The 14,618-nt window shown below is 51.6% G+C and overlaps 1 protein-coding gene across 3 annotated transcripts in view; it reads left to right on the top strand.

The window, feature by feature from the left end:
• Window positions 1–1,214: 1,214 nt before the first annotated feature.
• The window catches only part of LOC116940216 (rap guanine nucleotide exchange factor 2-like), a 246,204-nt gene continuing 232,800 nt past the window's right edge, over window positions 1,215–14,618 (top strand). For all 3 annotated transcript variants that reach the window (XM_076065639.1, XM_076065636.1, XM_076065634.1), the window contains exon 1: window positions 1,215–1,771. In XM_076065639.1, the coding sequence (XP_075921754.1) occupies window positions 1,703–1,771 (69 nt within the window). In that variant the 5' untranslated portion in view covers window positions 1,215–1,702. The remainder of the gene's footprint in view (window positions 1,772–14,618) is intronic.

The raw sequence follows: 14,618 nt of genomic DNA, 5'->3' as shown, positions 1-14,618 counted from the left end.
CCGCCAGCATTGTGGACGTCCGTGCTGCTTCTCTGGTCTGAGCCTCCTTAAGAGATGTGGAAGAGGAAGGAGGAGGAGGAGCAGGAGGAGGAGCAGGAGGGGGAGGAGCAGGAGGGGGAGGAGCAGGAGGAGCAGCAGGAGGAGGAGCAGGAGGAGGAGGAGCAGGAGGAGCAGCAGGAGGAGTCGCCCCGCCCCGCCGTGGGTGACGCTACGCGGCCGACTCGGCAGTGGTGGCGAGCGCTGCCGCCGCCGCCGCCGCCTTCCTCCGCGGCTGCAGCTCCATCCTCTTCAAACACGACTGCGGCTTCGACTACAGCTACTAACTACTACTGCCACTACCGTTGTTGCTGCTGCTGCTGTTGTTGTTGTTACGAGTACCAGTGCTGTTACAGCCATCACTGCTGGCCGTGTGGGAGCAGCCCCGCGAGAGCCATCGGGGGGTGGTGTGGGCAGTCAGTGGGGGTGGTGTGGGCAGTCAGTGGGGGTGGTGTGTGGGCAGTCAGTGGGGGTGGTGTGGGCAGTCAGTGGGGGTGGTGTGGGCAGTCAGTGGGGGTGGTGTGGGCAGTCAGTGGGGGTGGTGTGGGCAAGTCAGTGGGGGTGGTGTGGGCAGTCAGTGGGGGTGGTGTGGGCAGTCAGTGGGGGTGGTGTGGGCAGTCAGTGGGGGTGGTGTGGGCAAGTCAGTGGGGGTGGTGTGGGCAGTCAGTGGGGGTGGTGTGGGAAGTCAGTGTGGGTGGTGTGTGAGCAGTCAGTGGGGGTGGTGTGTGGGCAGTCAGTGTGGGTGGTGTGGGCAAGTCAGTGGGGGTGGTGTGGGCAGTCAGTGGGGGTGGTGTGGGCAGTCAGTGGGGGTGGTGTGGGCAGTCAGTGGGGGTGGTGTGGGCAGTCAGTGGGGGTGGTGTGTGGGCAGTCAGTGGGGGTGGTGTGGGCAGTCAGTGGGGGTGGTGTGGGCAGTCAGTGTGGGTGGTGTGGGCAGTCAGTGGGGGGATAGAGCAGCGGAGGCCGTCGCGGTCCCGACGTTTCGGGTGTCCGGGCAGGCAGGAGCACCTCGCGTCCCCGCTTCGTGTGTGCGTGAAGGGAGAGACGCAGAGAGTCGTGGTGGTGGTGGGGGGCGGGGGGGTGGTAACAGCAGAGCGGGGGGCTGAGCCGGGTGTGGGGGAGGAGTGAAGCGGATCGGAGCAAGGGAGGAGGAGCGGGAGGAGAGGAGGGGGGGAGGAGGAGGAGGGGGGAGGAGGGCTACACGAGAGAGAGAGAGACAGAGATAGCCTCCTCACATCACCACCACCACCATCATCATCGCAGCCACTGCTGCCTTTCACCACCACCATCACCAAGCGCCCTCCTGCCGAAGTCGGCACGCGGCCCCCGTGTCCCCCGTTGACAACAACGCAGAGCGGAGCCGGACATCGGGAGAGGCGGTCACTTGTTGCCGAGGACGAGGAGTGTGAAACCCGGGCTGGACTCGAACCCCCGCGGGCTTTCCCCGGCTGCTGTAGACACGCGGGGCTCGCGTGGGGCCCCCCTGCGGGTCCCGGGGCCGCTATGGGGTGGTGCTCACGGCAGAACGGCTGACGCCTCCTGGATCCTTGCCGCTGCTGCTGCTGCTCCTGCCATCTCCTGCTGCCATCTCCTCCTGCTCCTGCTGCTGTTGCCGCCTCCTGCTGCTCCGTCGAGTTGCGCCGCGTCCAAGTGGACCGAGAGCGCGACCATGAGCTCCTACGTGGACCAGGAGTTTCGAGAGGCGCTCATGAGGAGCCCGGCCGAGAGGAAAACTCAGGTGAGCGGCGATGGGGGGTGGGGGAGGGGTACGGGGAGGGTGATGGAGACACGGGGTGATGGAGACACGGGGTGATGGAGATACGGGGAGGGTGATGGAGACACGGGGAGGGTGATGGAGACACGGGGAGGGTGATGGGGACACAGGGTGATCGAGATACGGGGAGGGTGATGGAGACACGGGGTGATGGAGACACGGGGAGGGTGATGGAGACACGGCGAGAGTGATGGGGACACGGGGAGGGTGATGGGGACACGGGGTGATGGAGATACGGGGAGAGTGAGATGGAGACACGGGGAGGGTGATGGAGACACGGGTGATGGAGACACGGGGAGGGTGATGGAGACACAGGGTGATGGAGACACGGGGAGGGTGATGGAGACACGGGGAGGGTGATGGAGACACGGGGAGGGTGATGGAGACACGGGGAGGGTGATGGGGACACGGGGTGATGGAGACACGGGGAGAGTGAGATGGGGATACGGGGGTCTGTGTTTGAGCCACCAGGACGGTGATGGAGACATGGGGAGGGTGATGGAGACACAGGGTGATGGGGACACGGGCACGGTGAGATGCAAACACGGGGAGCATGAAGGGGACACGGGGAGGGTGATGAGGATACGGGGAGCATGAAGGGGACACGCGGAAGGTGATGGGGACACGGGGACAAAGACACGGGTCCGTGAGGATACAGCGACAAAGGGGACCAGGGACATGGAGATTTGGGTGTATTTATTCAGAGGACATGAAGACATGGACACGACGGGGACTTGAACGACACGGGGATATGGGTACATGCGGATACTGGCCTCTGATGAGGACACACGCTTAGGAGAAAGAGGCACAGGGTTATGATGCTACAAAACAAAAACAAAGGTCCCCCATATAGTCTAACAGATTATTGGGACAGGTGCTGTTAGTGGGCACCTATGATGGCCAGCACGGCACACGAGGGGGTAGGTGATCAGCACCACGCCCGGCCGCCTTTGTCTCCCGAGTGGCAATGTTTACACATTATGATGATAAGGGCATATGGGAAGATATCCGCTTGGAGACAATGTCCAAAGGCGCGCACAAACTTGGGAGATAGGAGGGAATCAGAATATTTATATGGAGGAATCCGATGAGCTATAAAGCGAAATTTTCACGGATATCCAATAATTTTCACGGATGTGAGCACAGAGACGCAGAAACGCGAGGATATAGAGAAACAGACATGGACATATAGATATCTGGAGGCACGGAGGGTGGCATGTTACATAGTGACACGAATACATGAAGACGGGGTGGGGCATGGGAAATAGAGACACAGGGACATTAAGACGTGAGGACATGGACACCGAGACTTCCCACGAGCACGCGAAGTAGAATATGTAGACACCGGGACGGAGAGAAGACGAATGGTGATGTGACGCGTGGAGGCACTGACCCACGGGGACACGCATGGCAGCTCGGACACGCGCAGGGCCGCGCTCGCTCTCGCACACGTGGAGGTGGTGAAGAAGCGGGGCAGGGGGTGGTGGAGATGGGGGGCAAGAGGTGGTGGAGCTGCAGGGCGGGAGGTGGTGGAGATGGGGGACAGTAGGTGGTGGAGATGCAGGGCGGGAGGTGGTGGAGATGGGGGACAGGAGGTGGTGGAGATGCAGGGTGGGAGGTGGTGGAGATGGGGGACAGTAGGTGGTGGAGATGCAGGGCGGGAGGTGGTGGAGATGGGGGGCAGGAGGTGGTGGAGATGCAGGGCGGGAGGTGGTGGAGATGGGGGGCAGGAGGTGGTGGAGATGCAGGGCGGGAGGTGGTGGAGATGGGGGGCAGGGGGTGGTGGAGATGCAGGGCGGGAGGTGGTGGAGATGGGGGACAGTAGGTGGTGGAGATGCAGGGTGGGAGGTGGTGGAGATGGGGGACAGGAGGTGGTGGAGCTGCAGGGTGGGAGGTGTTGAAGGTGCAGGCCAGGGGGGGTGCAGTCGCAAGGCTGTGAGATTTCAGCATTCCCGGCCACATGTCTACCATAGACAACTGGTCTACAGCAGCGTGGTGCTTTTTGTAGCGGTGGTGGTGTGTGTGATGTTTGTAAAGCTTGAGTGTTGGTGTCTTAAACACTTTGCACTGTCCAAAGGAATGTCCAAAGCTCATGGAGCCCCACAACTACAGCCATCCTTGGGTGGTCGAGTTCGAGTCCGGCACAAGTGCATTGGTTCCCAACCCGTGGTCCGCATGGCCGTGGGAACTGGTCCTGCGTAACTGTTGCAGATACCGCGATGGGGTTTTCCCCCCCCCCCCTTCACAAAACACCATATATTATACTGCCTTTTCCGCAACTATTTAGATTATATTCCCTGGCTAGTCAACACAGCTGGCTCTTGACAGAATCTGCTGATAGCTCGCATTGTTTACCCGTATCATACCAGATGTTATTGGCGGATTGTGGGCCCGCACATATTATTGTGACTGCTGACAGTGGTTTGTCGGTCCAGAGTTGTTGGGAAGGACTTCTTGCTGCTCTGGAGATGCAGGAAATTTAGCAGTGGAAATTGGTTTCTATTTAGCCAAGTGACGTCTTTGCAAAGGCAGGCACTAAAAACCACGCTCGAATAAATGCTCTAGGATTACCATTGTTATTTCAACACATTGGATATATTATATAACATCATCTTGGTCAAACTGAATATATTGCGCCAATCCTCATATCTGTTATTCACATTACATTTACATGGACTGCGGTGGTCATCATGGTTGTGTTGACAGATTTTTTTTCTCTCTATAAAATGAAACCGTGATATCCTGTCCAACGTGAGGGCTTTCTTCGAACCAACCACCCCGTGCGCCTCCGGCACGTACAGCTTGCGCGTGTTTTTCTGCGCTGCTTGCTGTTGTTCTTTGCATGTGCCGCCGACTCGGGTGTGCTCTGTCGAGGTGTGAGGTCAGCTGTAGGTCATGTCATGGTGTGTGGGCGGCAGTGTGTGTGTGTGTGTGTCATGTCAAGGTGTGGCCACAGTGTAAGGTCATGGTGTGGGCCATGTCACAGTGTTGGGCGCAGCTGAAGGGGAGCGGTAGTGTAGCGGTTAGCGCGCTGCGCTATGGACCCGGCAATCCGAGTTCAATTGCCGCCTCACGGTCAACACCAGAGACGATTATCTGAACCAGTCCTGGGCCTCCCCTAGGTCGATTCAGCCTCAAATAAGTACCCGGTGCAGTGTATAAACATTGCCACTGGGGAGACAAAGGCGGTCGGGCGTGGTGCTGGCCACCCACCCTCTCGTGTACCGTTCCGGCCTTCATAGGTGCGCGCTAACAGCACTTGCCCCTACAGTCTGTTAAGGGTATATGGGAGATCTTTGTCTTTATTTTTTGTTTTTGTCAAGGTGTGGCCACAGTGTAAGGTCACGGTGTGGGCCAGGTCACAGTGTTGGGCACAGATGAAGGACACGCCCACACCTGTGGCCCTGGGTTTGGTCCATTTTGTTGAAATGTTTGTATGTGAGCTCACCATGAAACTTAAAACTATACGATTTTTTTATACCAGGAAAGGCCCACTGAGGTACATGGCTCTTTTTCAGAAGCGACCTGGTCACAACTGATAGCTCAGCGAAGTGGCTTACGTGGAAATTTACAGCAACCAAATATTATAAACGCATGTTTATAAATTTGGAGGGAAAACCTGGAGGACCCGGAGACAAATCCACACGACCACGGCGAGAACATGCAAACTTCAAATGTGCATGCGTCAGGATCAGAATCGAAACCCACGAGCTCCTGAATACCAGGCGAGGTAGTTAACACCTCGTCACCCCGCAGCGTATCCCGTGCTTTGACGACGGGGCCTGTGCTCTCGGTTACCCCTCCCCCTCGCTGGTTCGTCACAGGCCCTGTGTTTGTTCGGCAGACCGCTCACATTTACGTGTTGCTTTGCACGCGGCCCAACCCAGGCCTCAGCACGCGTAGGATCATTCACCAACAGGGCGGCAGGCCGATGCATGACAGTTATCTCAAGAGCACCCACCCCTTATTTAAGGACACTCACCCTTTATATAAGAACACTATAAGGCAATGCATTGTTTACCAGAGCCCTTCGCTGAAGTGTGATGGTGGGATATAACAATACTTAAGCCACCTAGAGTGTACAAGCTGAAAAGAGTGTGCTGATTATTACATCATTCCAGTGTATGGCCACTATTAGTAAAGCGATATAAAGATCGTTTTATAGACGGTGGATAATTGGGTAGAGTTATCTGGAGTGAGGCAGATGTGGGAGCACTTGGCTCATATTTTTTGCTCATGAAGATGGTGTAGAACTCGAGGCAATTGCTTGCAACTATTTTATAGTAGAGTTGCCGAGGGGAGGAGAGCAGTCTGTAAGCCTGTCAGCCTGCCTGTTACGGCTTCATCACATACGGCTCTATTAGTCTATTGTTTTAAGACCCCATCAGATGCTGGGCTGTCGGCCTATTGTGCAAATATTTCCTCCTGGCACTGGTCTGTCAATCCCTTTATCAAACGTTTTACAGCAATGCTATCCTATGGGCAACAGGGAAATCTATAACATCCCAGCGGATTAATTATACACATTTGTAAATATTTTCCCGTTGTAAGTGTGAGGAAAACACATTTATGGAATGAATGGCAGTGTTTACGTATTTGGGTGAGAAACAACCAGTTGGTGTGTATTTGCAGCAATTAGCCTTGCACAATGCTAGAGGGGATGTCAAAGCAGATTGGGTGGAAGGAGCTTGTGCTGGTCGTTGAGGATTGAGATCCACTATGGCCCTGAAAAAGAAATGGCCACGGAACTAGCGGCAGCACAAAGACCGCGATGGTGTAGTCCCCGAGGGGCGCTGGGGCCGATGGCGGGGTGTGCGGGCGGTGGGTGGTGGGGCAACGGGGAGTGTGGGCGCCGCTCTGAGTCCCGTGCACACACAGAGCCGGGCAGCCACCGATGGATGGACAGGGAGTTTGGCTCTGTTAGATTTCTGTAGCCGATAGTGGCAAGTAGGGTGGCCCTCCTCTTCCGTTGCTTGTTGATGATTCTGGTGCCCGGTCACTGCCCTATATGACACGTGGTAGCCATTAGTGACACCGTGACCTTGGCGTTCGCCTAATGAATGGGTGTTATGGGACCAGTGTTCATCTGTGCCCTCTAATGTACACAGTGCTATGGTCGTTGTTCCGGTGAATAAATGGATTAGCTAGTCTGGTGAGTCTTGTCAATGGGGGCGTCGCACAATATGAAAATGGACAATGATTTTAACGCGTGTGAGTATTGTTATTTACTTTACAGTTTTGTATGCAAACCGTATTGCTCTGAAAACCCAATGAACGATATGTGCATTGCAGGTGACTGTACCCTCTAAGCTACAGAGTAAATAGTGTGTGTGTAATTCGAGGAGTGGTCGTGTTTGTGTTCTTGCATAGCACTGTGGTCCTGCTGACCAGGGGTCGAGATGTGTTTTGTGAACATCGGTGAACATTTAAACCTGGCTTGGCCTCTCCTAGATCAAGTCAACCTAAAATGAATACTTAACATTAGCAATGGTGCCTGAGCCCACACCACCTTATCATATAACATGCCAGCCTTAATATGTGCTCACTGACAACACTTTCTCCAACAGTCGATAAGTTGTAACGGATGATATTTCTCAACGTTTGCAGCGAGGCCATGAGGTTACTGGCCGTGCCTTCTGTAATGATGTCTGCATGGTCTTCCACGTGCGACAATGAGAAGGAGGAGGAGCGGTCGCACTCCTGTGGGTGGGCAGAGGGTGCAAAACGGGCGTCAGGGCCCACGGCTGCTGTTTGCTATTCTGGCCGCTTAATTAATGGAAAACATTCTCCACCAGTGCAACATCTTGACACGGAGTATTTATAGCTGTGAGCTGGGGTTAATTTTTTCCCCCGAAGATGGCGAGCAGTTGAGTGCTTGTAGAATGGCTGTGGTAGACTGATAGAGTTCTATCAATTGAGAAAAATCCGTTTTGCGCAGTTTGTTTAATAATGTGTTTGTCCTTGTGATGCATGACATTTTTGGATACGACACATTATTTTCCTGGCGGTATTGCCGATCGAGCTGTGAAATGTCCTCGCACATGCATTCTTATTGTGCTCATCAGTGTGCCAATATTGCTGTGAGTTGCCTTTAACATTATTATTTTTTATATATATAAATGTTCTACCTTAGAGCGTCACTGGAATATAATGTTTTTAAAAGTACATTTAAAGTAAATGTAGTATATAGTGATGAGAGAGAAAGTGATGCGAGAAAGCGATGAAAGTAAAACATTAACATTTTCACGCATTTAATAGTTTATTATGTATTTAAGATAATTTTCATAGGCCAATATTATCTGCGAAGTTTGCTATTCACGAGCATGTCTGAACGTATCTCTCGCCAATAACGAGGAAATACTGTACTTTAGATCAGTACTCAGAAACCCTTATATAAACTACAGTAGGCTGTTATGAGAAATGTCTCCCCAGTCTTACAGAACCCCATTTGCCCTTCAACAATGACTGGGGCTGATGTAAGATTTACAGTATGTCCACGTCCCTTTCTCCCCTCTGGCATCGGTGCTTTAGTCCAATATCTCACTCAAACCAGATAAGCGATGGGTCAAGGGAATTGTGACCTATTTGAGACCACGCGCGCTATGGAAATATTAACCACCGCTTTAAAATGCATAAAATTACGTAAATTCTACTTTTAAACTAAACTCTTTTTTTATTCTACCAGGTAAAGCCCACTGAGCTATATAGCTCTTTTTCAGAATCGACCTGGTCACAAATGATAGCTCAACAAAGTGGCTTACCATGTGGAAATGTATAGCAGCCAAATACTTTAAACGCATGTTTCTAAATGTGGAGGGGAAAACCGGAGGACCCGGCCAAATATCCACACGACCACGGGGAGAACATGCAAACTCCAAAGTATACAGGCGTCAGGGTCGGGATCGGGATCGATCCTACAAGTTCCGGTATACCAGGTGAAGTAGTTACCATCTCGCAACTGCAAAACTGAAATTCTCAGGCAAGGTCTCTCTCTCTCCGAGCCAATGTGACTTCATGCTCATCTCTATTGACGGTCCTAAGGCAGTGGTGGAAATTCCACATTGATTTGACAAGAGCAGGCATATCCACTGGACGAGCCCAGCTTCTTACCATGTAGTGTGCTGTCTCTTTACGGGTGCAGTACATTTGGGAGTGTGCGTTAAATGCAGCATAAAAGAGGTTTGCTGTGGCCGAGAAACCTCAACCACTGAATGCCGATGCCTGTCTGTAAAAATGTTGACTGCTATTTTTCAACCAAACGTATTTTTAGTTTTACCACGATTCATATTCTTGGTTCTTTCGGTAAAGTACGTAGATGAAGACCGCTTGTGTTGCGATCGAAACGTCGTGGTTTTATGCTTTTGTTTTAAACTTTTTTTTTTCTATCTACGTGACTTTACCGAAAGAACGAAGAATATGAATTCCTGCAGTCACAAAAGTTTTAAAGAAAAATTTACCACGATTGTTTATTTTCCTTTTTTTTTAAACTAAAATAGTTTCACTACGTATGCTGTACTGTATGCGTGCCTAAACCGCATACGTTTAATGCCCAGCATTCATACTTTGAAGCTCAATATTGTACACACCTCCATATCCGTAGAATCTCAAAGCAGTGTTTTTCTCAAACCGGCTATTCTCTGTTTACAATCGCATGACGTCCTCAAGTTCGCAGGAATGCTTTTGTGTGGCCCTTTAACTCGCACAGGGACTGCATGCCTGGCCGTGGAATGTGACCACTCGCCAAATCAATGCATTGTGGGAGCGGCGAGTGAGTGGGCGAGCGAGCGGCAGCGGGGAGACCCTGTCCTGCAGGTGTACGCGTGGTTACGCAACCTGCGTGGGGTTTTGGCTTCCGGGACCGTCGGTTCTCCGCGCGACCGTCCGCCGTCCCCAGTGCCACCGCCGCTGCCGCTTCTGCACGGACGGGCGATGACAGATGGACCTTTCGTCTGTCGGCGAGCCTTGTTAATATTTAATATTGGGAGGTGATGTCTAGGGGCAGCCTGCCAGCCCTGGTGGGAGATAAGGGCGTTCGGTGGAGCCCTACCCACGGGTCGGCCGTCATCATGCGCAGGGGAATTGCCATGGAAGTGTGTTTTTTTTCTGCACGGTGCCATTCTTCTTGTGCCGGCATATGCTTGAGAACCGGGCCGTTGGGATCTTGCAGGAGCCGTGTGGTGTCTTTTGCTTGCTCTCCCGTCTGCGAGAAGGGCAGGTCTTTATGAACACTAATCGTGACGGGGATATACTGTGGGTGTTCTGTCTGAGCACATTAGTCACTGGCGTCGATGGTTTGCACGTGCGTGGTGGATGGATGAGTGGGGGGGGGGACTCACTTCCAGTGCGTAAATTGTTAATTCTCTGCTTGGCCCTCCACTCAAGGTCTTAGCTGAATTTTCAGTGATGTCACGCCTTCCTTATTATTGTAGACCAGCTAAGTAACTGCCCCGCCTAATGAATTCCTTTCGTCAAAACCTTTGCTCATGAATGCTGGCAGCTGCGTGGCTTGAGCATTTGCCTGCGAGCATGTACCTCTTAACGCGGATGGAAACAATGTACGGTCGGGTGTGCAGGTGCAGGCCGTTTGCTCTGCGTTTGATATCACGGCGGCGAGGACACAACTCAGCCGGTAGAGAATCGAGGCTTCCATCATTTGCGATCGTGAGTTTAAGTACCAATTGAGGTCGACTCATCATCATCATCATCACCACCATCACTCAGAGGTCTGTAAAATGTGTACTACTTACATCGCTCCCATTTGTGTTTAGTTTGTTGTCCTGACCCCCGCACCTCCGATTAGCATGGTTGGGTACGTACAGTGTGAAAGAAGTTAAACATACACACTTGGAAAGCCAACGGTGCTTTTCTTACGGATAGACTAGCGGCCCACGTTCCTAGGAAAACGGATATTTCACTCATGGTTCAAGATCAACAGTGGCGATCGCAAAGGAGACCAATTTTATTGCCGTTCTTATTGCACTGCTTATGACAGACCAAGGCTTACTGCTAAGATGCATCGGAAAAGACGTGAACGCTATACCAATACAGATGAGCATGGATTCCAGTTGCAACTCAAAATAAGGCATGACAAGTTTTCGGATAAAATCCTGCTTGCTAATATACTACAGCAGCAAAAGTAAATAAATACACAATTTAAAATTATATCGATTAATAGTAAAACATTTGACATGTATCCATGAAATTTAGTTTGAATTTAAAAATGACAACCCCCCCCTCCCCCTCGAAGCCATCTCTATTGTTATCACGATTTGCATTCCCTTAGTGCCGGGGATGAAACCGCACCCATCTCAGAGGGGTTTATAGAAATGCACAGAAACAACAATAGCGTTAGAACAATGATGGTGGGGGTGGGGGGGGAAGGTAGATACAATAACAGAAGGACAGAATGTAGGAGGTACGTTAACTCGGACGTAGTTTCACATGTTGGCAGATAAAAACAGTTCCTGGATGTATACAATGAGGAAAAACTAAATAAATAAAACAACTCCACGGGTTGTTTCACCCTGGAATCGGTCGGCAGGAACGTGAACGTGGGATCACGCTTGCCGTCACGTAGCACACAAAGACCACCACCCCATCAGTGCTTCGGTTAACTTGAAAACCGGGATCTGGTTTTCTGCCCTGGGGGTTGTTTTTAAATCGGTTTACATCAAGGGTCTCGTCCATTGACTGGCGGATTCGGTGTCGGCCGCGTAATACTATGCATTGCACGTAGGACTGGATGTTGTTGCCTCATAATTGGGTTTATGATTACAGCTTGGGAGCAGAAATACATCCGTTTATAGCGGGGGCTGATAATGTTTCGGGTTTAAAAAAAAAGGAACAAAAATTGCCTACCATTCTAGATATGAAAAAAGATAAAATTTGCTCAGTCACGTGATTGGTAGGTGTCTGTTCAAGCAGCGGATGTGTTGAGCAGCAGCGTCTCCAAACGCGTACGTCTTCCGTCGTACGCACTTAGAATTGAGCAGCCAGTGCTCAGCGATGTCTGGGTTGTGAATCCAGCGCTGGGTTCCGGGAACAGCGAGTGAATCGTACGCGTTTCCTCGGGGAGTGCTCTCAGTGGACACAATTTCACACAGACCCATGGACTCGCACGGATACCCACGGACTCGCACGGACACCCACGGACTCGCACGGACACCCACGGACTCGCACGGAGACCCACGGACTCGCACGGACACCCACGGACTCGCACGGAGACCCACGGACTCGCACGGACACCCACGGACACCCACACACTCGCACGGAGACCCATGGACCTATAAACTCGCACAGAGCCCCTTCGACTCGCGGTGGACATGAGCTCACGATGTGCTCCACTGTTTGTCGCAGTTGTATTCGGAGGACTTTTATTTTCTATTTGTGGAGAAGGAGGTTGTACCTTCCGTGGTCAGAGCGGATACGACGTGAGGCAGCCCCCTGCTTGCAGGGTGGGGGGGGGGGGGCAGGGAGCTCCCTGATGGCCGAGTGGTGGTCGGATCCGCGATGTCTGCATCGCTCCCTCCACTGAACTTCCATGCTGCCCGTGCATGTATAATGTGCATGTTACAGGCTCGCCGGGTGTTCGGGTAGGTATTCTCTTTGGGGGCATATGCCACTCTCACGCTTTTGGACCTTAAGTAAGTAAATTCTATCTTCTTCCACGGTGACATTGTGAACAGCCACTTAACGAATTATTCCCAAGTTTGAAAGCCTTAGAAAATCCTATCTTGCTTTTTTGAATGTCACATTGCCTTGTAAAAGCGGTCGCACTCTGCAGCCTCCCCACCGCCCACCGGCGACACCCCCCCCCCCTCCGTCTATGTATACAGACCCCGTGCACACAACAGCCTTATCCTCTGTGCTTTTCCATTGTTTGTCATTCCTGTTGACACGCTGTTTCCCTGCTATTCTGAAGGGGGCGGGGGGGGGGTCACACTCGCCCACAGTCTCCCACAGTCAGTGTGAGCCGCTTCCTTCATAAATATAAAGTTAGAGACCAGCCACTGCAGTGCGATGGTGGCCATGCAACCCAAACTATGGACCCGTGTGTGGTAAACCCACTCTGGTCTCTGCGCTCCTTCAACGGAGGAGGAGGAGGAACAGAAAGACCACACGAACTCTCTCCTGAAGCCCGCCCGTCGTGGCCAGCCGACCTCGACATTGGCATGTAGGCTTCCTGAACTTAGTGCTATTATGCGGAGGAGTGGAAGAGCGTGGGTGAACTCGGGCCTTTTCAATATTTCCCAAAATAGAGTGATGTGGACGTGAAGTCCGTTTTCAGTTGGACGTTTATTGGGTCGTAAACGTCAGATTGAAACCGTCAGAAATCGAGCCAAACACCACGAGGTGTACAGCCCAAAAACATATCCGAGGTCTGTACAACACCGCCGTAGGTTTAACACGTAGGCTTTTGCGACCAATTGGCCGTGTCGGGTGGTGGAGGGTTGCGATACATTTATAAATAACGCGATCTCACCCAAAAACCTTTATTATGAACCTACATAGTAGGTTTATGCTTTGTATGCATGTTTGTAAAGGAATAATATAATTAAATACAATCATGGGTGCACTGAATAGCACTTCTGCTGAACGCTGAATACCTCAATTAGGTATCGGGCGGATCCGAATTCTAAGCCGAATAAGTCTTTGATAGGATATGAAGAGAGATGTGGATGAGAGATGTAGTGAGATGAGATTAGAGATGTAAACTAGAGATAGGGGGGTGTAGTAACGATGCGAGAGATCTGGGGGAGGATGCAGAGTTACTGCGATGAGAGGAGATAGATGCAGACTAAGAGAGACGTGAAGTGCGAGGGCTGTAGACAAGAGACGAGAATTAAGTTACATTTAATAATTGATCACATTCGGCATTTTCGCCATTCTCGGAGCGCGAGGCTCTCGTGACGGGCTCGATGATTCGCAGACACGGGCTGCGGTGGTTTTGGCACCAGGGAGCGATGTTGCCGCGTGTGATCCCAGTTCAGCAATTTGCGGTGTAATTATTTAGATTTTTTTTGTTGTTGTCGAAAATTCTGGACCACGACACCAGCGCGCACGATGGCCTCCTCGGTTGGAACGATGTCAGGGGACCGTTGACTTCCACTGTGAAGCCGACGGGGCATGTTTTATGATAAACACCCCGCGGTAATAACCATGGCAGCCCGCCGATTTCACAGAAGAAGCGACAGATAGTTGTGTCCCGCATAGTTTTATCCTTTTAAGGCTCTACGGCGTTATTGACGGCTGCGTTGAGTTTTTTTTTCCCCGTTATCTGTGCTTGTGCACCACTGCCGACGCAGTATCATCCAAAAAAATGTAAGTGTTTTATATTTTGTAATTATTAAGTGGGAAATGTTCCACCGGGTAGCAGATAGTCTAATCGTGAGCGCTTCTGCTTCCTTTACGCACGGAACGGACTCCTTGGCTACGTTTCTGTTGACATTTCTCGGAGAATTAGAGGTTATGGACAATCTAAAACCTAACAGAAGTTCGGTTGCCTTTATCTGAAGAAACGTGCTCCCTCCGTTAAATGAATGCCTTACCACTTCCGATTAGCATGGTTGGCTGTGTACGGTGCGAAAGACATTCAACATACATACACATATACAAATGTGTCTCATTGAGACTAGTTTAATTCGGATTGAGCAGCGAATCAAAGTTTCCAAAATTAGTTTGGGTTCGAGCATGTTTCTGATCTGCATGGCTCCACGTGTACGGATGTATGTTGAACTTCTTCAACACCGTACGCAGCCAACCGAGTTAATCGGAGGTGCATTACGTGTCCCCATTATGCTCACCGCGCCAG

The sequence above is a fragment of the Petromyzon marinus genome, chromosome 8 (assembly GCF_048934315.1).
Source record: "Petromyzon marinus isolate PM22_M1 ecotype Great Lakes invasive population chromosome 8, UKy_Petmar_22M1.pri1.0, whole genome shotgun sequence".
Taxonomy (NCBI): Eukaryota; Metazoa; Chordata; class Hyperoartia; order Petromyzontiformes; family Petromyzontidae; genus Petromyzon; species Petromyzon marinus.
Note: the sequence above shows the minus strand (reverse complement) of the source record. Positions and strands in the feature narration are given on the sequence as shown.